The sequence below is a fragment of the Pteronotus mesoamericanus genome, unplaced genomic scaffold, assembly GCF_021234165.1.
Source record: "Pteronotus mesoamericanus isolate MK-2021 breed Mesoamerican mustached bat unplaced genomic scaffold, CSHL_Meso_final contig_32, whole genome shotgun sequence".
In the NCBI taxonomy this organism is placed as follows: domain Eukaryota; kingdom Metazoa; phylum Chordata; class Mammalia; order Chiroptera; family Mormoopidae; genus Pteronotus; species Pteronotus mesoamericanus.
Genome location: NW_026555134.1, coordinates 1,451,100 through 1,470,423, shown reverse-complemented (window position 1 = coordinate 1,470,423; position 19,324 = coordinate 1,451,100). Strand labels below are relative to the sequence as shown.

Genomic DNA, 19,324 nt, shown 5'->3' with positions numbered 1-19,324 from the left:
AAGACTCACAAATGAGGTAAGAAAAGGCTTAAAGCCAAAATTCACTCAAGAACTTAAAGTGAAAACAAATAACACAATTATCTCAATTCTATTCTAATATTCCTTTGCTTTCACGGCATTATGAAATAGAAAATTTTATTCCTTCAGAAGTTACACAAAGGACACCTTGAACTTTCATCCAAACTATACCCAAGGGAAAAAAAATTTTATCACTCTGATGTTACTTTAGTCTTATGAACTAGAAGTAATTAGGAAATGGAACAGGATACTAAATACATATACTTTATAATAATGGAGGCAACAAAACTGGGAAACAAATACTTTTAAAATGTAGAATGTATGCTTCATCTTGATGCACATGAAGAACTCTAATCTTTATTCATAGTACATGATACCCACTCATCATGTGAAAAGGATAATCCTTCTTTTCAGATTGAAAAAAGTAAACTTGGTTTCTCCCTCACAAACAAATCAAATGAAAGGTAGATCATTTTGAAAAGTTCCATTCTCTCTTCCAAATATGAACTGCAGAATAATCAGGAAAAAATTTTTAGTTTGTTATTAGGTGTAGAATAATGAAACAGAAAACATGGTTTAGACTTTACCAAGTGTTACTACAACAGATCAACTTCCTCAGCCCTGTAAAAACTATTTAGGGCATAGACCATGTTCAGAAAGGAGGAGTTCTTTGAAACTCCTCAAAATTGTTTTGCAAGCTCACGATTTATCACAAGAAAATATGGCATTACTCAAGAAACAAATAAATGGAAAGATACTCCATGTTCGTGGATTAGGTTTAATATTGTTAAAATGTCCGCACTACCCAAAGCAATCTTACAGATTCTATACAATCTTTATCAAAATTCCAATGGCATTTTTCACAGAAATAGAACAGACAATCCTAAAATTTGCAGGGAACCACAGAAAGACCCCATATAACCAAAGCAATCTTGAGAAGGAAGAATAAAACTGAAGGTATCACACTCCCTGATTTCAAACTATACTACAAATATATAGTAATCAAAACAGTATGTTATGGCATGAAAATAGACACACTGATCAATGGAACAGAAGAGAAACCCCAGAAATAAACTCACACATATGATCAATTAATTTAAGACAAAGGAGACATGAATACACAATGAGGAAATGGCAGGCTCTTCAATAAATGGTACTGGGATAACTGGAAAGCCATATGCAAAAAAATAAAACTGGACCACTTTCTTACACCATAAACAAAAATTAACTCAAAATGGATTAAAGATTTGAATGTAAGACCTGAATCCACAAAACTCCTAGAAGGAAACATAAGCAGTAAACTCCTTGATATTGGTCTTGGAGAGGATTTTTTGATCTGATACCAAAAGCAAACAATAAACAAGTAGGACTACATCAAAACAAAAAGCTTCTGCACAATACAGGAAACCATCAACAAAATGAAAAGACAGCCCACTGAATGGGGGAAAATATTTGCAAATCATGTATTTTGTAAGGGGTTAATATTCAAAATAAATAACAAACTCATACAACTCAATAGTAAAAAAAAAATTCTGATTAAAAAATAGGCAGAAGACATAAATAGATTATTTTCCCAAAAAAGAACAAGAGCCATATGAGGAGTAGAGAGAAAAAAAAAGGAGGGTGGGGGAGGGCATTTTGTCAGGATTTCTAGATTACCATTGATTTCTGAAGCAATTCATTCATTCTAGCATTAATCCAATTATGGTCTATGTATATACTTTGCCTTATTTTTTTCTAGTGGATTTTGTGTATTTTTTAAACCCACAAATTACACTGTTACAGTATTTTATAGAAATATTTGCTTAGCACTGTACACATTTAGAACTGTATTTCATCTCTTCTTGCACCTCCTTTCACCCAGAAATCAATTTCATTCCTCTTGAAATACAATCTTTAGAAGTTCCTTTAGTTCAAGTCTCTTGGTGATAAACTCTGTTTTTGTTTATATAGAAATGGATTTATTTCATCCATGTTCTGGAGAAGAAGCTAAGTTCTCCAGAAGACAGACAGATGAAATTTGGGGTACAAGATATTTATTGGGGAAGTGTGTCTGTGAAGGAAATGGAGTGGAAACAGGATTAGGCACAAGAGGAAGGTGACTTGCCCTGCATTCAGAAAAGCTTGAGCTAAACTGGTAGGGAGCTACTCTGGAGCGAATGACATTCAGAGGGTCTCAGGTTGGAACGGCCAGGCCTTCTCAGGCCATCTAACAATCACTAATTGCAGGCAGCCCCAGGAAGGACATGATCTCAGATAAGGCAGTTCTCTGTGGTTGCAGTGTCTGTTGACCACACCTGCAGCTGAGCACGAAGTCTTTCTTTAAAGGAGATCTGGCAGTGCATCTCCATGTCTACTACAAGTTTCACAAGGTACAAATTTCTGGTTGAAAAGATTTTGTTTTCCCTCTCAGTATTTCAAAAATAATATACTGTTTTCTAGCTTACATTGTTGTTGAGGACTTGGCTGTCATTTTAACTGCTGGTCTTCTTTAGATGATCTGTCCTGTCTTTGAGACTGCTTTCAAGATTTTTGTCCTTGGCGTTCTTCAGTTTCACCAAAGTATGGATTTCTTTTTATTTATCCTGCTAGGGGTATATAGTGCGTCCTTGATCTGCATATTCATGTGTTCAGCAGTTCTGGAAAATCTGTGATTCTCTCTTTATATATTGTTTCTCCTAGGACTCTATACTCCTATTAGGCCTTCTCATTCTGGCCCCTCATTACTTCTAATATTGCTTTCATATTTTCCTTGTCTCTCTTGCTGCATTCTGGGTAACTATTTTCACCTACATATTCATTAAATATTAATGAATTCTAATTCATTAAATTTCTCTTCAAACAGCAGTCTAAAACTGTTTTATATTTTAAAAATTCATCAGTTGAGTCTCTATTTCAAAAATTATGTTTCTGGGTAGCTAATTTTTAAAAAACCTGTTATTTATTCCAAGTTATTTCTTGTAGATTGGTAATCTGTGACTGTTACTTTCAAGCATTACATACTTATATTATTCAGTACCTAACAATTTTAATATCTGCAGTTCTAAGTTTGATGTTGTTCTGTCCAATGACTCTCAAAGTGGCTTGTTTTCTTATGTGTTTGGTGGCATTATATTTGGTTAATCAATCAATCTGATTGCCAAGAGGTACAACTAATCTGTAAACACTTCAGCCTATGACCATGGTGATTCAGGCTCACAAGGGAATTCCTGGCTCACTTTCTCACCTTCCCAGTTAGCCCAAGGCTCCATTTCCACACCAACAGCAACCCACCTAGGTGGCCCTCCCTTTCCATCTGCCTGACAGCCCCCGCATGACCAGCCCTACATCCTTATAGCTGGCTCTAATTCATACTTATTTTTGAAGTGGGGGCACTCTCTGGAAATCTCACCTAGAATCCGTGATGTCCCAAATAGCGTATTCTTTCCAGATTTATTGGTTCAGGCTTTAATTGTTGATGTTGCTATTCAAACATACTGTCAGAAATCATTGTCAGAATGGAACTTGAGTTTATCATTTCCCTAATATATTAATCTGAGACAAACTTCTTAGCTCTTTCTTTGGAAAATCTACAAAATATTAGTGAACTAAATGATCGTAACACAGTTGATAAAGTTACTGGTAGGATACTTGTATTCACTAAAAGAAATAAAATGGAAGATTTCATATTTGACATGATCAGGTAGGTAGCTGGCAGTAAAAACATATAAAAGGTCGGGTAAACAGAAAAATCACCAAAAAACCCTCCATATTTATTTTCACTTAAAAGTTAATAATCTATGTAAGGCCTTTTTGATTGCTGGTATGCTAATCTGTATTCCAGTTTTTTCTTACATGCTATAAATTTATTCATCATCTATGATTTGCAGTTTCTATTTAAAGTGAACAGAAAATTCAAATACTTATAAAGCAATCTAAGTAAAAAATCTTAAATTTTTATCTTTTCAATCAACTCTGACAATTCATCTTGTTCATACTACAATAATCTTTAAAAAAAAAAAACTTGAGTGTTTCCAAAGTGACTCAGTTTTGATAACAATGCTTTCTTTTCCAACCCATACTTCAGTGATTTACCTAAAATTTAATTCAACTCTACACTGAAGTAACACATACTACCAATACAGACAGGTTTTAGAATAAACATAATAAATTTAGGATATAATAAACACAATTAACATAATTATTGGTAAAGAAGAGAACTATGCAGATATTCCAGAAAATAGCCTTCTAACTCAAGCATTTAACGTGCACTGGTCATCAGATTTAATTTATTGAGGTCCTGCGAAATGTCCTCTAACCTAATACACTGAAAAGTCAGTTATATTGAGCATAATTGCCACCTGTTTATGGTACTCTCACATCTGAAGGTGCTCAAGACTCACTTCCTGGTTCTGGCTCTGACAGAAAAGTGTCCAAACTAGACCCAAAACAAAATGGAGTCCTCAGAGAGGACAAACAAGCCATTGTACCAATAGAGGAGGAAAATAACTGTAGAGGATTGGGTAAAAGCTCTAATAATAATCATCCCATTTCTCTTTTTTCCCTTGCTAATGTGTCCCTTCCACTGGAATGGCTATTAAATTAGGGAGGGGTCAGGGAGAAAGTAGGCATGGAAAAGGATGGCTTATGAAGGGTTTGGAGGAAGAGTTATTTTCAGATCTTCACACACTTTCTCCAATTATGGCGCAAGTGGTAAGACCAGAAGTAGACCTAGGACAAAAATTTAGAGAGCAGGCAATCTGGCCTTTCTCTTGTTAAAAGGGGCAACAGGAACTCCTCTAGACAGACAGACACACCCTTTGAAATAAAAGCACTATATGCATCTAGTCAAGGACTTGGGGTTCAGAACTGTAGCCACCATTCTCTTCCCATCAAATATATAGAAAATATACTATAATGTTCACATAGGAACATGTATTTGCATGAAATGCTTTATTTGGTGGCAATTTTAAGACATCACTTATTTTTATTTTTTATAGTTACCCTTTAGGATTAAAGTGTTACATTTTATTTGCAGGTAAAGATGACAAAATATTTAAGAAACTGTAAAAAGTAATTATCTGGTCATTTTTAAACTTTAGGACCTCAGGAAAGTTTTTCTACCCAACTTAATAAAAAGACATAATTTAACTATGTTGGCTATGAAGAATATTTATTGTAAGTGCTGGAAAAATAAAGCTGCTTTCCTAATTTTTGTATACTTACTAAACAACTTTGTATTTTTAGCCATAGCATAATTAATATAATATTCTTTAAGGTGTTTTCACTATGTTTCTCTGTATTTTTTAAAGGAACAAGAGCAAAAACTCATAAAAAATAATTGTACTTTAGTCAGAATTATCTGATTTCCATATTTATTTTTCTCCTACTATACTATAAACTACGTAACTCCTTCAGGATAGGAGCTATATCTTTTTTTATTCACTTTTGCTTCCTTGGCAACTGTCAATATACCATAATGGTAGATATCATAAATAGCTGTTGCATTAATAAATGAGTTTTATAAAGGAAGGAAAGAACTGTGGTTTATGAGAGGCAAGTTTCTAGATTCATTTGATATTAGACCTGAGAAGAACATTAGAGATTATTTCATCCAATCCCCTACTTTTGGATATAAAGAAATTATAGGGTGACTAAAGACAAAAGCTATTTAGAGATACAGCCAGGATTAGACTGCATCTCCCGAATACTCATTCTAGTGTGTTTTGCACAAGAACAGGTATAATGTGATGGAGTGAGAAAGACAATTCACAGCCCAGCTATCACTTACTGTTTGAATTTGGATAAGTTGTATAATTATGAGACTCAGTTTCCTCATTTGTAAAATTGAGTACAATCTAACTTACTGGGCTATAGAGAAAATTAAATGAGATAATTATATAAATTTGCTGACTACAGAACCTGGTGCACAGTAAATACTTAGTAACTAGAAGCTCCTGCAATTATTACATTAGTTTGCTTCTATTTATAGTCCCATAAACTACTGAAATTATTTCCTTAAGTTGGTATGGTGATGACTTCAAAAATCATTGGAAAAAAGGTTTATTGGCATGCCTTTATTATACTGATGTACTAGCATTCATTTTTATTTCATTTATTGTAGAAACATAATAATATTAGACAGTATTGAATATTTTTAAATCATTATGCAAACAGCATAAAATGATGATTCTCAAAAGTAGTAATGAGAAATGTAACTGACAATTTACATGGGACAGAAAAGTGGTATAGGCCAACTACTGCTATGAAAGAATTTTCAAAGGTGATATAGAATAATGCTTACGGTAGAGCAGGGACTGAAAAACTACAGCCTACAGACCAAATCTGCTGCAACTGTTTTTGTAAATAAAGCTTTACTGGAACAATTCCATTTGTTCATGTATTGTCTATGGCTGCGTTTCTATTAAACCAGCAGAGTTGAGTAGCTGCAACAAGAACTATACAGCAGGCAAAGCCTAAAATATTTACTGTTTGACCCTTTACACAAAGTTTTCTGTGCCTTGCCTGCTGTAGATCGTGGCAAGTACATTGAATTTTCTTCCTAAAATGTGTAAACCATTTGTACACCATATATATCTGCAGTTAAGACTTAAATTGAACTTACAGCTTAGGCTAATCTGTTTAACAGAGCCCAGAATATTAGTGAACCTGTTTGCTTTAATATACTTACCCAAAGTGCCATTTGACTGCATTTTACAACCTGTACATTATAATAGTATTAATAGTTTTCTATAAATTTCTTTAATATTCTGTATTTCTATAATATAATATTTTCTTAATAAATAAGAAACTTAGAATATTTTTTTTAGAGAATTCTTACTCTTTTCCTCTATTATGGACAGTAAACAATTTTGAGGAAAAATTAATTTGATATTAGGAAGTCACAAGCAGGATATTTACCACTTTAAATATTAGTAACAGGAAAAAGAAGATTAGTAGCACTATGTATTCATACAGAAATATTCACTGTTCCTAATCTCTCATGGTCCTTTCATAAACAATGATGATTCCTTTTGGAATTGCCTGGTAAAGAGAAGCACTCTTATCAGAAAATTAAGCTAAAATTCTAAGTTAGATTTGATGTTATTCTGCTAGTTTTGTATTTTTCTGAATCAAGACTAAACAACAGATGGGTTGCCTTGTATGGCTGAAAGAATACTAATAGTGTTGTCTGTTTGTTTTGTATGAAAAAAATGCTTTTTTTAGAATTCTACAAATGGCTCTAACGTAAATTTGATAGTCTTAGCTAAGCTGCTTGTATTATGGTATCACATTTCTACTACTGAAACATAGGATCTAGTATCAAAATTCCTTGGGATACATAGCATTGCATTAAGTGGATGAAAGAGATTAAAAAAATGAACGGGCATTTTAGGAAAGAAAATGTGTTCTTTTGAAAATCAATGTTTAATAGAAAAAATTATGATTATAGTACAGAATATAGGAGTAACCCTTTTCAAGCTTCAAGAAGTATGTACCTGTTGCTATAGAATACTGAAATTTTCCTTTGTGCAAGGCACTCTAGCAAGACATTTAAATTTATTATCTCCTTTAATTTTCATAACCACCCATGAGGTAGGTATTACTATATGTAACATTATTTTCTACATTTTACATGGGGAAACTGAGGCTCAAAATGTTAGAGACAGGACATAAACCCAGTCTGTCTGCCTTTAAAGCCCGTTCGTTTTTAACCAACATGTTATACTGAAATGCTTTTACAGAAATATGAACAAACTTTGAGACTTATAACTCTTTCATAAAATGCTTTGAACCTCTTAGAAAGCACTAAATAGAGGAAGTTACTTTAAAAAAAACTCTAAGTACTTGGAAAATTACTAATATGTTAAATAGTGTATCAGATGGAAATGCATGTTAGGAATAAACTTTACTAGTTTGAAATTGTTAAACACATCATTCTGACAACTCAGGCTCTACATACTTCATAATTAATTCTAGATTTGGGCATTAAATACTACTTTCTCAAGTATTATTTAATATACATTTTGAGAAAGTGTTCTTGCTAAAATAAGTTAGTATAGTTAGTATAAAGTATTTTAAAATCTAAGCAGTATATTTCTACTTACAGCAAGGACACTATTTTAAATGTTTTAAAATCCTTTATACAAGCCCGTTTTTCTTCAAATTATGGACTTAAATACATGCTATTTGCATGAAACATAACTGGCATTTTAAAACAATTTGACAACTGCTTCACAAACTGACTTTTCAAATATTTGAAGGGGACCAAATATATGGTGACTGAAGATGACCTGTATGATCTTATTAACCAATATCACCCCAATAAATTTAGTAAAAAACAGTATTTGAAAGCTTCAGTAAGTAAGAAATGACTATAAAGCAACGTCACTGATTTTTAAACAAACATATTCAAGTATTATTCTCTATGTCACCTAACATGCTACTCTAAGGATAACATCATTGCTTAATACATTTTAAAAAAATGTTTTATTAGAAATTATCATCAGAGCTTTATATGTATTCTTTATGGCAAGCTCAGGGATAGCAAATCCTGTTCAATTATGTGTGGATATTACTTCAAATAGGAATTTAATATCTCTGGTACTTAATTCAAAAGTCTACATGAGTATTTATCAGTAATAAAGTGAACAAAAACCTAATATTAATATATTAAAAAATCAAGGTAGGGCAAAAATTGTATGATTCCACTTAAATGAGGTGACTAGAGTACAGGCATACTTTACTGTATTGTGCTTTGCTTTATTCCACTTTATACATAATGCATAAGACCCTCCACCAGCAAAAAGATTATGACTATCTGAAGGCTCAGATAATGGTTAGCATTTTTTAGCAATAAAGCATCCTCTCATTAAGGTATATATTTTTTTAGACATAATGCTATTGCACACTTAATAGACTACAGTATAGTGTGAGCATTAACTTTTATATGCACAGGGAAACTAAAAAATTCCTGTGATTTGCATTGTTGTGATACTTTGTTTATTGTGATGCTTGCTTTATTGCAGTGGTCTAGTCTAGAAATGAATCTGCAATATCTGTACTTCCACTAATCTTCCAGAACAGCCTCTGAACTACTACGCTAAAGAAAAACATTAATACTAATTCTGGGAAAGAAAAACTGCAAGGAATTAACAAATGCATGTATCTGAGTATTAACCTATGAGGTGTTAGTAGTAAAAATATCCCCTTCCATCAGAATTGTGGAAAACTTTTCTATAAAGGAAGAATGGCCAGAAATTCCCAACTTGAATTAGTAAAAGGCTCATACATACGTAAGGAAGGAAGGAAGGAAGGAAAAGAGGGAGGAAAAGAGAGAGAAAGGGAGAGAGGAAGAAAGAGAGGGGGAGGGAGGGAGGGAGAGAGGGAGGGAAGGAAGGTTGTTTGTTTGGCGCCAGTACGGAAAAATGAAATCAGTGACCAAAATGGTTAATAATTTATTTTTGGTTAAACTTTAAAAGACTAATAAATGCACTTCAAAAATGAGGAGATATTCACAATGCATGAGTTGAATTTCCTAGAATTCAGAAAAACAAAGTACAGGTGACCACTGAACAACACAGGTTTGAACTGCATGGGTCCACTTATATGCGGATTTTTTACAATAAATACACAGTCAGCTCTCTGTATTCCCAAGTTTCACAACTGTGTGTTCAACCAACTGCTGACTGTATGTATGCACTGTTCTATGCCATTTTATAAAAGGGACTTGAGTATCATGGATTTTGGCCTTCACATGGGTCCTGGAAAAAATTCCCTGTGGATATCAAGGGACAACTGTAGTTAAGTTTTGAGGCAATCAAAAGTTATATGCAGCTTTTTTATTGCATCAGGGTTGGTGCTCCTAACCTCCACATTGTTCAAGGGTCAACTGTAATTCTAAAGAAAAGCAGTAGAAACAAAGTAACAACAGAAATTACTGAACTAAAAAGATAATACTCTAGTAAGACTGATCAAGGAAGGAAAAAAAAAAATAAAAAGACCATACATTAGGAACCAAAAAAGTAAATAGTAATAATTTTCAAAATAAAAAAACATGTGAATAACTTTATACCAATTTATTTGAAAAGATGGAATAATTTTTTTAGAAAAATATAAAGTCCCAAAAATGCCTCAAGAAGAAATAAAAGACCTGAATAAAACAATTATGATTAAAGAAAACTGGTCTTAAAAGGAAGAAGAGAGGTTAGTAGTTCCAGAGAAGGTTTTAAGATAAGACAGATAAATACTTAGCATCAACCCCTCTGAATTACTTTCCTTGTCCCACTCCTTTCCTGGGACTAAATCGCAGATGAGTGTCAGCAAGTTATTATACATTTCTAAGCCTCAAACAAGACAGATGTTTAAGAACTCTATAGAGGGAACCTAAATAAACGATCTCCAAAGTTCTTTCTAGATCTAAAATTCTATGCCTCCATGATTATGATTATCTAATCTCTTTAAACTAAAAAGAAAATTACAAAATATCCAGTATGCAAAAGAGAAAAACCAAGATCAGTTAAGAGATGAACTAGTTTGTACAACTGCATTCTATTACTTTTGCAAAACTGCTAAAACAATTCCTATTTATAATATCAGTAAGATTTACACAAAAAGACACTTTTTTTCAGAGTTGGTAAAGTGCTTCTTCCCTTCAAAAGGGAAGACTTCCAAAAGAGTAGACTTCCAAAGAATCAACAAGCAACTGTTTTGTGGTAACAGTAAATTGCTTAAAACCCCATTGCTTAGACTTGCAAAAGCTGAATTTTAAAAGGAAGATGTTTAAAGAGACACTGTGTATGACATTCTTCCTACAATATATTGTTCATTATCTTCACTTTAAAATTTTAATGCACAAGTTGAAGGTTCATGAAGAGTTTTTTAAAAACCCAGCTAAGATTGGCTCTTTATAGTAATATACCCTCTTTTCACTATTACATTCTGAAATTTAGAACAAGGTTTCCCTTACCTGATATGGGCATGGAATGTGATATTCTCTGCAGCGTTCTTGTATCCATGTTGTTTCCCAGATGCCACGGTAAGCTTGCTCGTAAAAGTAGCATCCAATTACAACCAAGAGTGGTACGAGATAAAGAATGCTGAAAACACCAATCCGGATCATAAACTTCACCAATTTATCTTGATTCTCCTTTTCTAATGGAATCTCAATTCGAACTCTGTTTAGTGATATAATGCCAGCTAAGAGGAGTGAAACTCCAACCACCACATACAGGCAGAGGGGTGCGAGAACAAAATATCTCAATGCATCAACATCGTAGAGGCCAACAAAACACACGCCACTAATATTGTCACCTTCAATTTTATTCATCGCTAAAAGGATGATAGTTAGAGTTCCAGGGATGCCCCACGCACTGGCGTGAAACAGCAATGCTTTCTTCTCAATAGCTTCACTACCCCACTTTGGCACAGCTGCCAAGAACCATGTGATGGTAAGAATTACCCACCAAACGCTGCCAGCCATAGTAAAAAAATAAAGTACCATAAAAAGCATGGTACAAGCTTTATTATGAGATCCTTGTGTTACTGTGGAAGCCTTATACTGTGCAGGGCTAGATGCATTGCAGGCTACTCGGTCCTCGAGCAAAAACCCAATGAAGAAAATTAATGATACCATCATGTAGCAGACTGCATAAAATATAATAGGTCTCTCAGGATAACGGAATCTTGTGACATCAATCAAAAAAGTTAAAAAAGTAAACAACGTGGCAGAGAGGCAAATGATTGAAATCAATCCTATGAAATATCGAGCAAATGAAAGTTCTTCTCTCCTAAAGTACATATTTGGACAAGGAGGTGAACAATCACGCACGTGCAAAAAAGAATAACCAAGCTCAGGATCAATTTTCAACTCTCGGGGACACCAAAAACCATAGTCCCTCTGCACTGCCACTGGGGCTCCTTCAGTGGGATCTCCTGCTAAATTCAGATCCACAAGTCGGGGGTATGGCTCATCACAATCTGGGAACCTAAAAAATACAAAATGAGAACCATTTTACTTACTGGAAAATCTACTGCCACCTAACAATTTGGATTTCCAAATTTAGCACCTGTGACCTTACTATTCATTCTTATATCCTTGGAGCACATTACAATAAGTAGAAATAAAGTAAACGGTGATATCTTCTGTGTAGGTAATACAACTAGATTTTCCGTAGTTAACCAAAAATGGTAAGGTTTTATACTTAAGTTTTTGTTTTTAAAACAGTGGCTTTTCTTAAAATAGTCAAGCACAGCCATTGAAAAAGTGTGTGTGTGTGTGTGTGTGCGCGCGCGCGCTATTTATTTAGGACACACAATATAAAAGCTATAAAATAAGTAAATATAAATATAAAATAAGTAAATAAACAATACAAAATAAGTAAAATAAACATACATAAATATATACCTACAACAGAATAGAAACTAAAAGTTAGTTTTGTCTAACTTCAGTATAGTCCTTAATTTACTCTAGCTCCAAAGAGAACTTAAACTAAGAGTTAAAAATATTCCCTAAATGCATGGCACAAGGTATTTTGAGTTAGATTAGCATTAAAAATCCTTACAAAGGACTTAGTTTTTAGTTTTTTTCCTTCCCATTTTACCGTCACTCTCTGCAACCAGTTCTTTCCTACTACCCCTAACATCTCTCCAACCCATCGCATTCTGTAATTGTTACTCTCAAACTTTAAAGTGCAGGAGAAAACTGAAGGTCCTTTTAAAGTGTAAATTCTTGGTGCTCTCCCCCCCACAAATCAAAATAATTTCAGTACACTTGTGTTAGGGCAGAAGAAATGTGCATTTTAACAATTTTCCAGATCCACAAACTTAAGAAAGTATTACAGCCTCAGGACAAAGAAAATAAGAGTTGTATTGCAGACACACTTACATGACTAAGGGAACCATTCTCTTAAACTTCCTGCATCTTCAAATTTCTTTCCAGTAACAGTTTTTAAACCTTTCCGAAGCCAACTAACTGTTTACTAGTTTATATGCATCATATAGTTTCCGAGAAACTATCATTGATATTGTCTGCCAAATGCATGCTTAACCTTGTGCTATAGTGGGTAAAACTTTTATTTTCTAATACAAACCATTTTCTTCACAGGGCTTGAAATTATAAAGCTGAAAGACAGAAACTTATTGCATTCAGGCATTTACTGGAATCCTGCAGTATGCCAGGGGTTTAACATACAGACAAAAAACCAAAAAACAAAAAACAGGATTCCATCCTCGAGTCTAAAAGGAGACACACTTGTAAAGACAACATAAACTACAGCAGTGAGATACATGAAGTAATCAAAATCTATAGAAAGTATAAACTGATAGGGAGAAGGATTAATTATTTCAGGGGAAGAGGTTATAAAAGACTTCATAGAGTAAGTCCCATAGAATTTTTAATCAGTATTTGCCAGTATTGAAGTATACCAAACAGTACTTTTGCAAGAAATGCAAGCAAAAGCATAAAGGTCTGAACAGGGTGTGTTTAGTATTGCTGGAGCATGAGGTGTGCATAACTTTTGACAAGCATGTTGCAGAAATACATGTGTATGTGTGTCTGTGTGTGTGCATACATGTATATAAACAATGACATAAAATTTAAATCCATGCAAATACTATATATTTTTACAGATGTATTTGTATACCCAAATGCTAATCCAACATATACACACCCTTCACTCCTTAACCCTTCCAAAAACAAACTCTTGATTTGCACTCCTTAGATTCCTCCATCTCCACAAGTGATAATTCTATTCTTCTAGTTGCTCAGGCCAAAACTTTAGGGTCATCTTTGAAGTCCCTTCTCTCTTCTTTACACCTCACAATCTACCAGCAAACCCTATCATTCTACTTTGTATGTATCCAAAATCTGACCACTTCTCTTTTTCTCGACTGCTGCCCCGCCAATTTGAGACACCGGTGCTTCCTTCCTGGACTTGTGGGAGTGGCTTCCAATTGTTGATTTTCACTTCCACACAGCGGCCACACCTATTCTCATGATCCTGCTTCTCTTGCACAAAATCCTCTGATGGCTTGCTTCTCATCTCTCTAAGAGTAAAATCCAAATTCCATACCAGAGCTTCAAAACTCTCCCCGCCCCCAATACTTTTCTTTTTTCAAAAAAGATTTTATTTATTTATTTTTAGAGAGAGGGGAAAGAGGGGGAGAGAAACATCAATGTGTGGTTGCCTCCTATGCGCCCCCTACTGGGGACCTGGCCTGCAACCTGGGCATGTGCCCTGACTGGGAATCGAACCAGCAACACTTTGGTTCGCAGGCCACACTCAATCCACTGAGCCACACCAACCAGGGTGATTTTTCTGATCTCATGTAATCTTTCCATTCTCCCTCACTCACTGGGCTCCAGCCCCTTTGACTCGTTGTTGTTCTTTGACTACACCAAGCGTGCTTCCACTTCAGAACCTTTGAATTGCCGCTCTGTTTCCCCACCTGGACTGTTCTTCCCTAAATATCTGCATTATTTCTTCTCTCACTTTACTTAGGCTCCTGTTCAATGCCTCCTTATCAAAAAGGCCTTCCCCAGTGTCTCCACCAAAAAGAGTCCTTTTGCTTCTCTGTATGGTATCACTATCACCTAACTCTGCTCTTCCTTAACAGCATTCCTTACCATCTGTCATTATCTATTTATTATCTCCCACCACTAGAACTTCAGCTCCATAAGAACAGAGACATTTTGTTCACTGCTTGTCTTCAACACAGAATAATGCCCAGCACATAGTATATATCCAATAAATATTTGTTGAATTAATGGTCATTGAATAAATATAGTCATATAGCCCTACCCAAGTAATTAGAAGATGACTAGGAGCAGTGTGCAAGACAGATTTGAGTTGGGCAAAAATGGGGAAAAAGATACCAGCTGAGCCAGAACTAAAACCACATAAGACAATGAGAATGTGACAGCTATGGCCCCCTCTCCTGGTAGCTCAGTTGGTTATAGCGTCATTCTTATACTCTTACGGTTGTGGGTTCAGTCTCAATCAGGGCACATACAAGAATAACCAATGAATACATAAATAAGTGGAACAACAAATCAATGTTTCTCTCTCCCTTTCTCTCTCTCTAAAATCAATAAATAAGAATTTTAAAAAGAAAAGAATGCAACAGCTATGAAATTAGTTAGATAAAAGCAATGGGATTTATAACTGACTGAATGTGGAAGCTAAAGTCAATGAAGGAGGGAGATGGCATCCAGGGAATAAAGAAAAAAATGTTCTAAGAATAAAATAAATTTTAGACATGTTGAACTTGAGGTATCTGAGACAAAGCCAGGCTAGGATTTCCTAATGGCTTCTGGATGTGGAGATTTGGAACTTGGTAAAAAGATGTCATGACTACAGATTTAGATTTAGGTGTCATCAGTATATGAATAAGAGGTTAAAATCAGTACAATGTTATTACCTGGAGAAAGCATGTAGAAATGAAAGAGAACAGGAACAGAACTCTGAGAAGCACCAGTATTTAAGTGTCAGAAGGAAGAGGATCCAAAAAAGAAAATTGAGAAGGACTGGTCTGAGATATAGCAGACCACAACAGTTCACATAGGATGGCCTAACTGATTTCCAGGAAAAAAATGAAATATAGAATAAAAGTGAAATATGGGTTTGAAGTGAATTATATAGATTTGGCATAGGTGTTAAGGGGGAATGAACATAGATTTCCCTGTTGGCCAAATTCAAAATTGACCAAAGAGAAACAGCAACAAGAATTGACACGGTTTGAATCATTAAATAATAGCATAGGGTAATTTTATAAGAAATTGGTTCAATCAATCTAGTTGGAGCTTTGAACAAGTACAGTGGAAAGAATAAATTGAAATTACTAGCAAAAGTGTTATTTCAAGTGATGGACCACAAAACTTAAGCTAAGTAAGGAAATAAGTTAGATCAGGAAAGGGTTCTATTGTAAAGGGGTATAACCCCAAAAGTCAGCGGGTATCCATGAAGCAAAGACAAGGTATAGTAGGAACAAAAATATGAGAGATGTGAAAGAATGAAAAGTTGTTATGAAAGACCAGCCTGCCAGATTTTAGATTTCAGAGTTAGGCAATACCAGGCAATAGTGAGAACATAAAGTAGATTTAATACTAACAAAACAGATGAACAAATAGAGATCATAATGAGATTTCTGTACTTGTATATAAACTATTCACATAAAAAGACCACTAAATAATGAGAGTTAGATAAAAGAAACATAAAATAGGATTCTGGCCCACTCAATTCATACTGTCATTAAAACACCAAGAGATTTACAGACTTCTAAAGAGCAACTATAAATGCTATCAGGTGTTTGAGGAGGGAATGTATAAGAAAGCAAAATTTCAATAAACTGACTATAAGAAATTAATGTTTTATTTCTTAAATGTTTTCCACCTCTCGAATGTAACATCTCCTTTTTATCTACCCAGGCTATTGTCAGATGATAAAATTAATTTTAAACATGAAGTAGAAAAGAATGTTCACTACAGCACTGCTTATAACAGCAAAAACCTGGAAATAACCCAAATGACTATCCCTAGGAGATGGCCAAATAACTATAGGATATTAATACAACTGGCCATTATATAGCAATTAAAGGAAATCCACCAGACCTAAAGATATAAACATAGGTACATGTAAAAAACTTTTAATGTTATTTACGGATATGTATATAGGTAGTAAGAATATAAAAACAAACAGGAATGATTAACAACAAATTTAACAAAATGGTTACTTCATCTCTGGGGAGGAAAGAAGGGAATGAAATCAAAACAGGTACCAAGGAAGGAATTTTCAACTCCATCTGTACTGTTTTATTTCATAAAAAGAAAAACTCAGAAGCAAATATTGCAAAATATTAAGATTGGACAAAGCTAGACACTTCCAGGTCTAGCATTCCTCTTATTTTGTATTCTGAAATGTTTCAGAATGTTCAGGCACAATGTTATATAAGAAATATAGCACTGCCCTGAGTAGTTCAGTTGGCTAGAGCCTCATCCTCATACACCAAGGGTGAGGGTTTGATCTCCAGTCACTGGCACATACAAGAAGCAACCAATGAATGGGTAAATAAGTGGAACAACAAATGTCTGTCTCTGTCTTCCCCCAAGATCAATTTAAAAGAAAAAAGAAAAAAATACAGTATTAGTACTGTATACATTACTACTGCTAATAACAATGTTCTCTGATGAAAATCTATAAGACTGTCTAGTAAACATCTTCTAACCTTTAGGAAATGCTTACAATCTATATATTGTAAATAATTAGAAAAGCATCTGACATTTTCTGGGTCTGGTCTACTAATATATGACAGAAAAACAGAAATAGGCAGATGGGAGAGGGTTCTTGGAAATAAAGGACATGATGCTTCTCAGATGAAAAAAAAACAGAAATAACAAAACTATTTTAATCACTAACACATTTAAAACATAAAGATGTTTAAGTCCTATTAAATCATCATTAAAGGTATTTAATGATGATGAAACAACTGATTCTTTTCTGTATTTTCTAATTTTCATAAATGGCATTACTTTTATAAATGGAAAAAAATTTTAACAGAGGAAAAAAATCCACTATTCTGTTGATTCAGTATTCAGTCTTACATTCTCCTTAATTCAATTCTTTTAAAAACCTCTCCACAGTAATGTTTCTCTTTTTCTACCTTTTTAATTTAGTGTTTCCAAATTTCTAAGGAAATGAATAATTCTGAGGCCATAAAACAGCAGTTCAAAATTAAGACTGATATATACACCTTTAAAAAGTCTTTAAAAACTGATGAACTAGAAAACAAGTAATTTTTAAATATACTGCAACATAAGTAATGATCCATGAAAAAATATGATTTTCGCACCTACTGCATTCCATATCTTCAGGCCAAGGAACACCAAACATCTCCATAAGCTTTGAACACTCGCTGTAAGCCCGCTGACACAGCCTACGACAAGGAAGTGTGACCCGTCCATATTCCATACAAATAGGAGCATAGAGTGCACAAAGAAATGGCCGGAAGTCCCGAGAACAATCCAGATTCACCATAGGGTGGAATGGCTAGGAAAAATTTAAAATTGAATCATTAGAGAAAATATAGTGTATAAATTAAAGTTTTCTATATACAATATTGCAATATTCTTTTTTTGTTTTAAAAAATTTCTGAAAGTTATTAAAAATTTTTGAGGGAGTTTTTCTTATTATTTTTTTTAAACAAACCTTCTTAGCCCTGGAGATTCTGATTTGGTTAAGTGAGGTGTATTCTAGAATCTACAAGTATATTTTAATTGTTACAGGTGATATTAATGAAGAAATAAGGCGGAGAACCACTAATAACAATATGATTTATTTTATAAAGAAAAAAATACAAAAGATAATGAGCCAAATGCTCAAAAGAGTGATTACTACTTGTGAGAGATTACAAGAGATTTTAATATTCTTCCTTTTATGTACTTCAACTTTTACAATTTCTTCAATAAACATGTACCAGCAGGAGAAAGAGGACAAGCAGTAAAAGGGAAGGGGAGGGGAGGGAGAGAAGTAGATATACTAGCAGTTATTTTGAGAGTGAGAAGTAGGGAAGAGATCTCTCACCTTTTCTCGTATTTTCTTGTTCTTTTTATGTTAATTTTTTTTGAAACAAAGTTCTTAAACTCTGAAATCACATTATATAAAGAGCTAACACTGTAAGCTGATGTTAAGAGAACAGAAAGAAAAATAATGGTGGCTCCACCCATAAAACCATACTTAAAGTCATCATTACAACCACAAGAATAGATCAAATATTCTAAGAAGTGTACATCTGGGCTTTTGACTATCAAATATTTTTTTCACTTGTTTATGTAACAGTTTCAGAGTCATTGCTGATTTTGAACTGATAACGATTCTCACCAACAAATATTCTCACCACCAGGCCTGCTGAATAAGAATCAATTTATTTCTACACTAATATACAAGGCAGGACACCCCCCTAAAAAAACCAGATACAGGATTATCTTCTGGAGGGCAGCCCCTTATGGTACAGGCTTCCCCAGCTAGATGAGTGTTCTAAGAACCCATCTGTATCAGTTTACCAGCTGGCATTGTTGTGAGAGGCTGTGATCAGCTTCAGTGAATTTTTTTGGAAGACTCTTTCAACACATTTACCCATTTCATGATGGGTGATTTACAAGTGCACCCACAGCATCACACTGAGTGTTCAGCACCATACTGAGTTTTTGACCAAAAATGGCAGGACCCCCATGCCCCACCCTCTCTGTTCACTGGGTCTTACCCTGCCCCAAGAGACTTTATTTTGTTTCCCCAGATGAAGAAAGGTCTTCAATGGAAACCTTTTGCCAATG

At 34.2% G+C, this 19,324-nt stretch overlaps 1 protein-coding gene across 1 annotated transcript in view; it reads right to left on the bottom strand.

Moving 5' to 3' along the window:
- The window catches only part of FZD3 (frizzled class receptor 3), a 67,976-nt gene that overhangs the window by 21,192 nt on the left and 27,460 nt on the right, over positions 1-19,324 (bottom strand). The window contains exons 3-4 of the mRNA XM_054576013.1: positions 17,845-18,041; positions 10,967-11,984 (exon numbers count right to left, since the gene is read on the bottom strand). Coding sequence (XP_054431988.1) covers positions 10,967-11,984; positions 17,845-18,041 — 1,215 coding nt within the window. The remainder of the gene's footprint in view (positions 1-10,966; positions 11,985-17,844; positions 18,042-19,324) is intronic.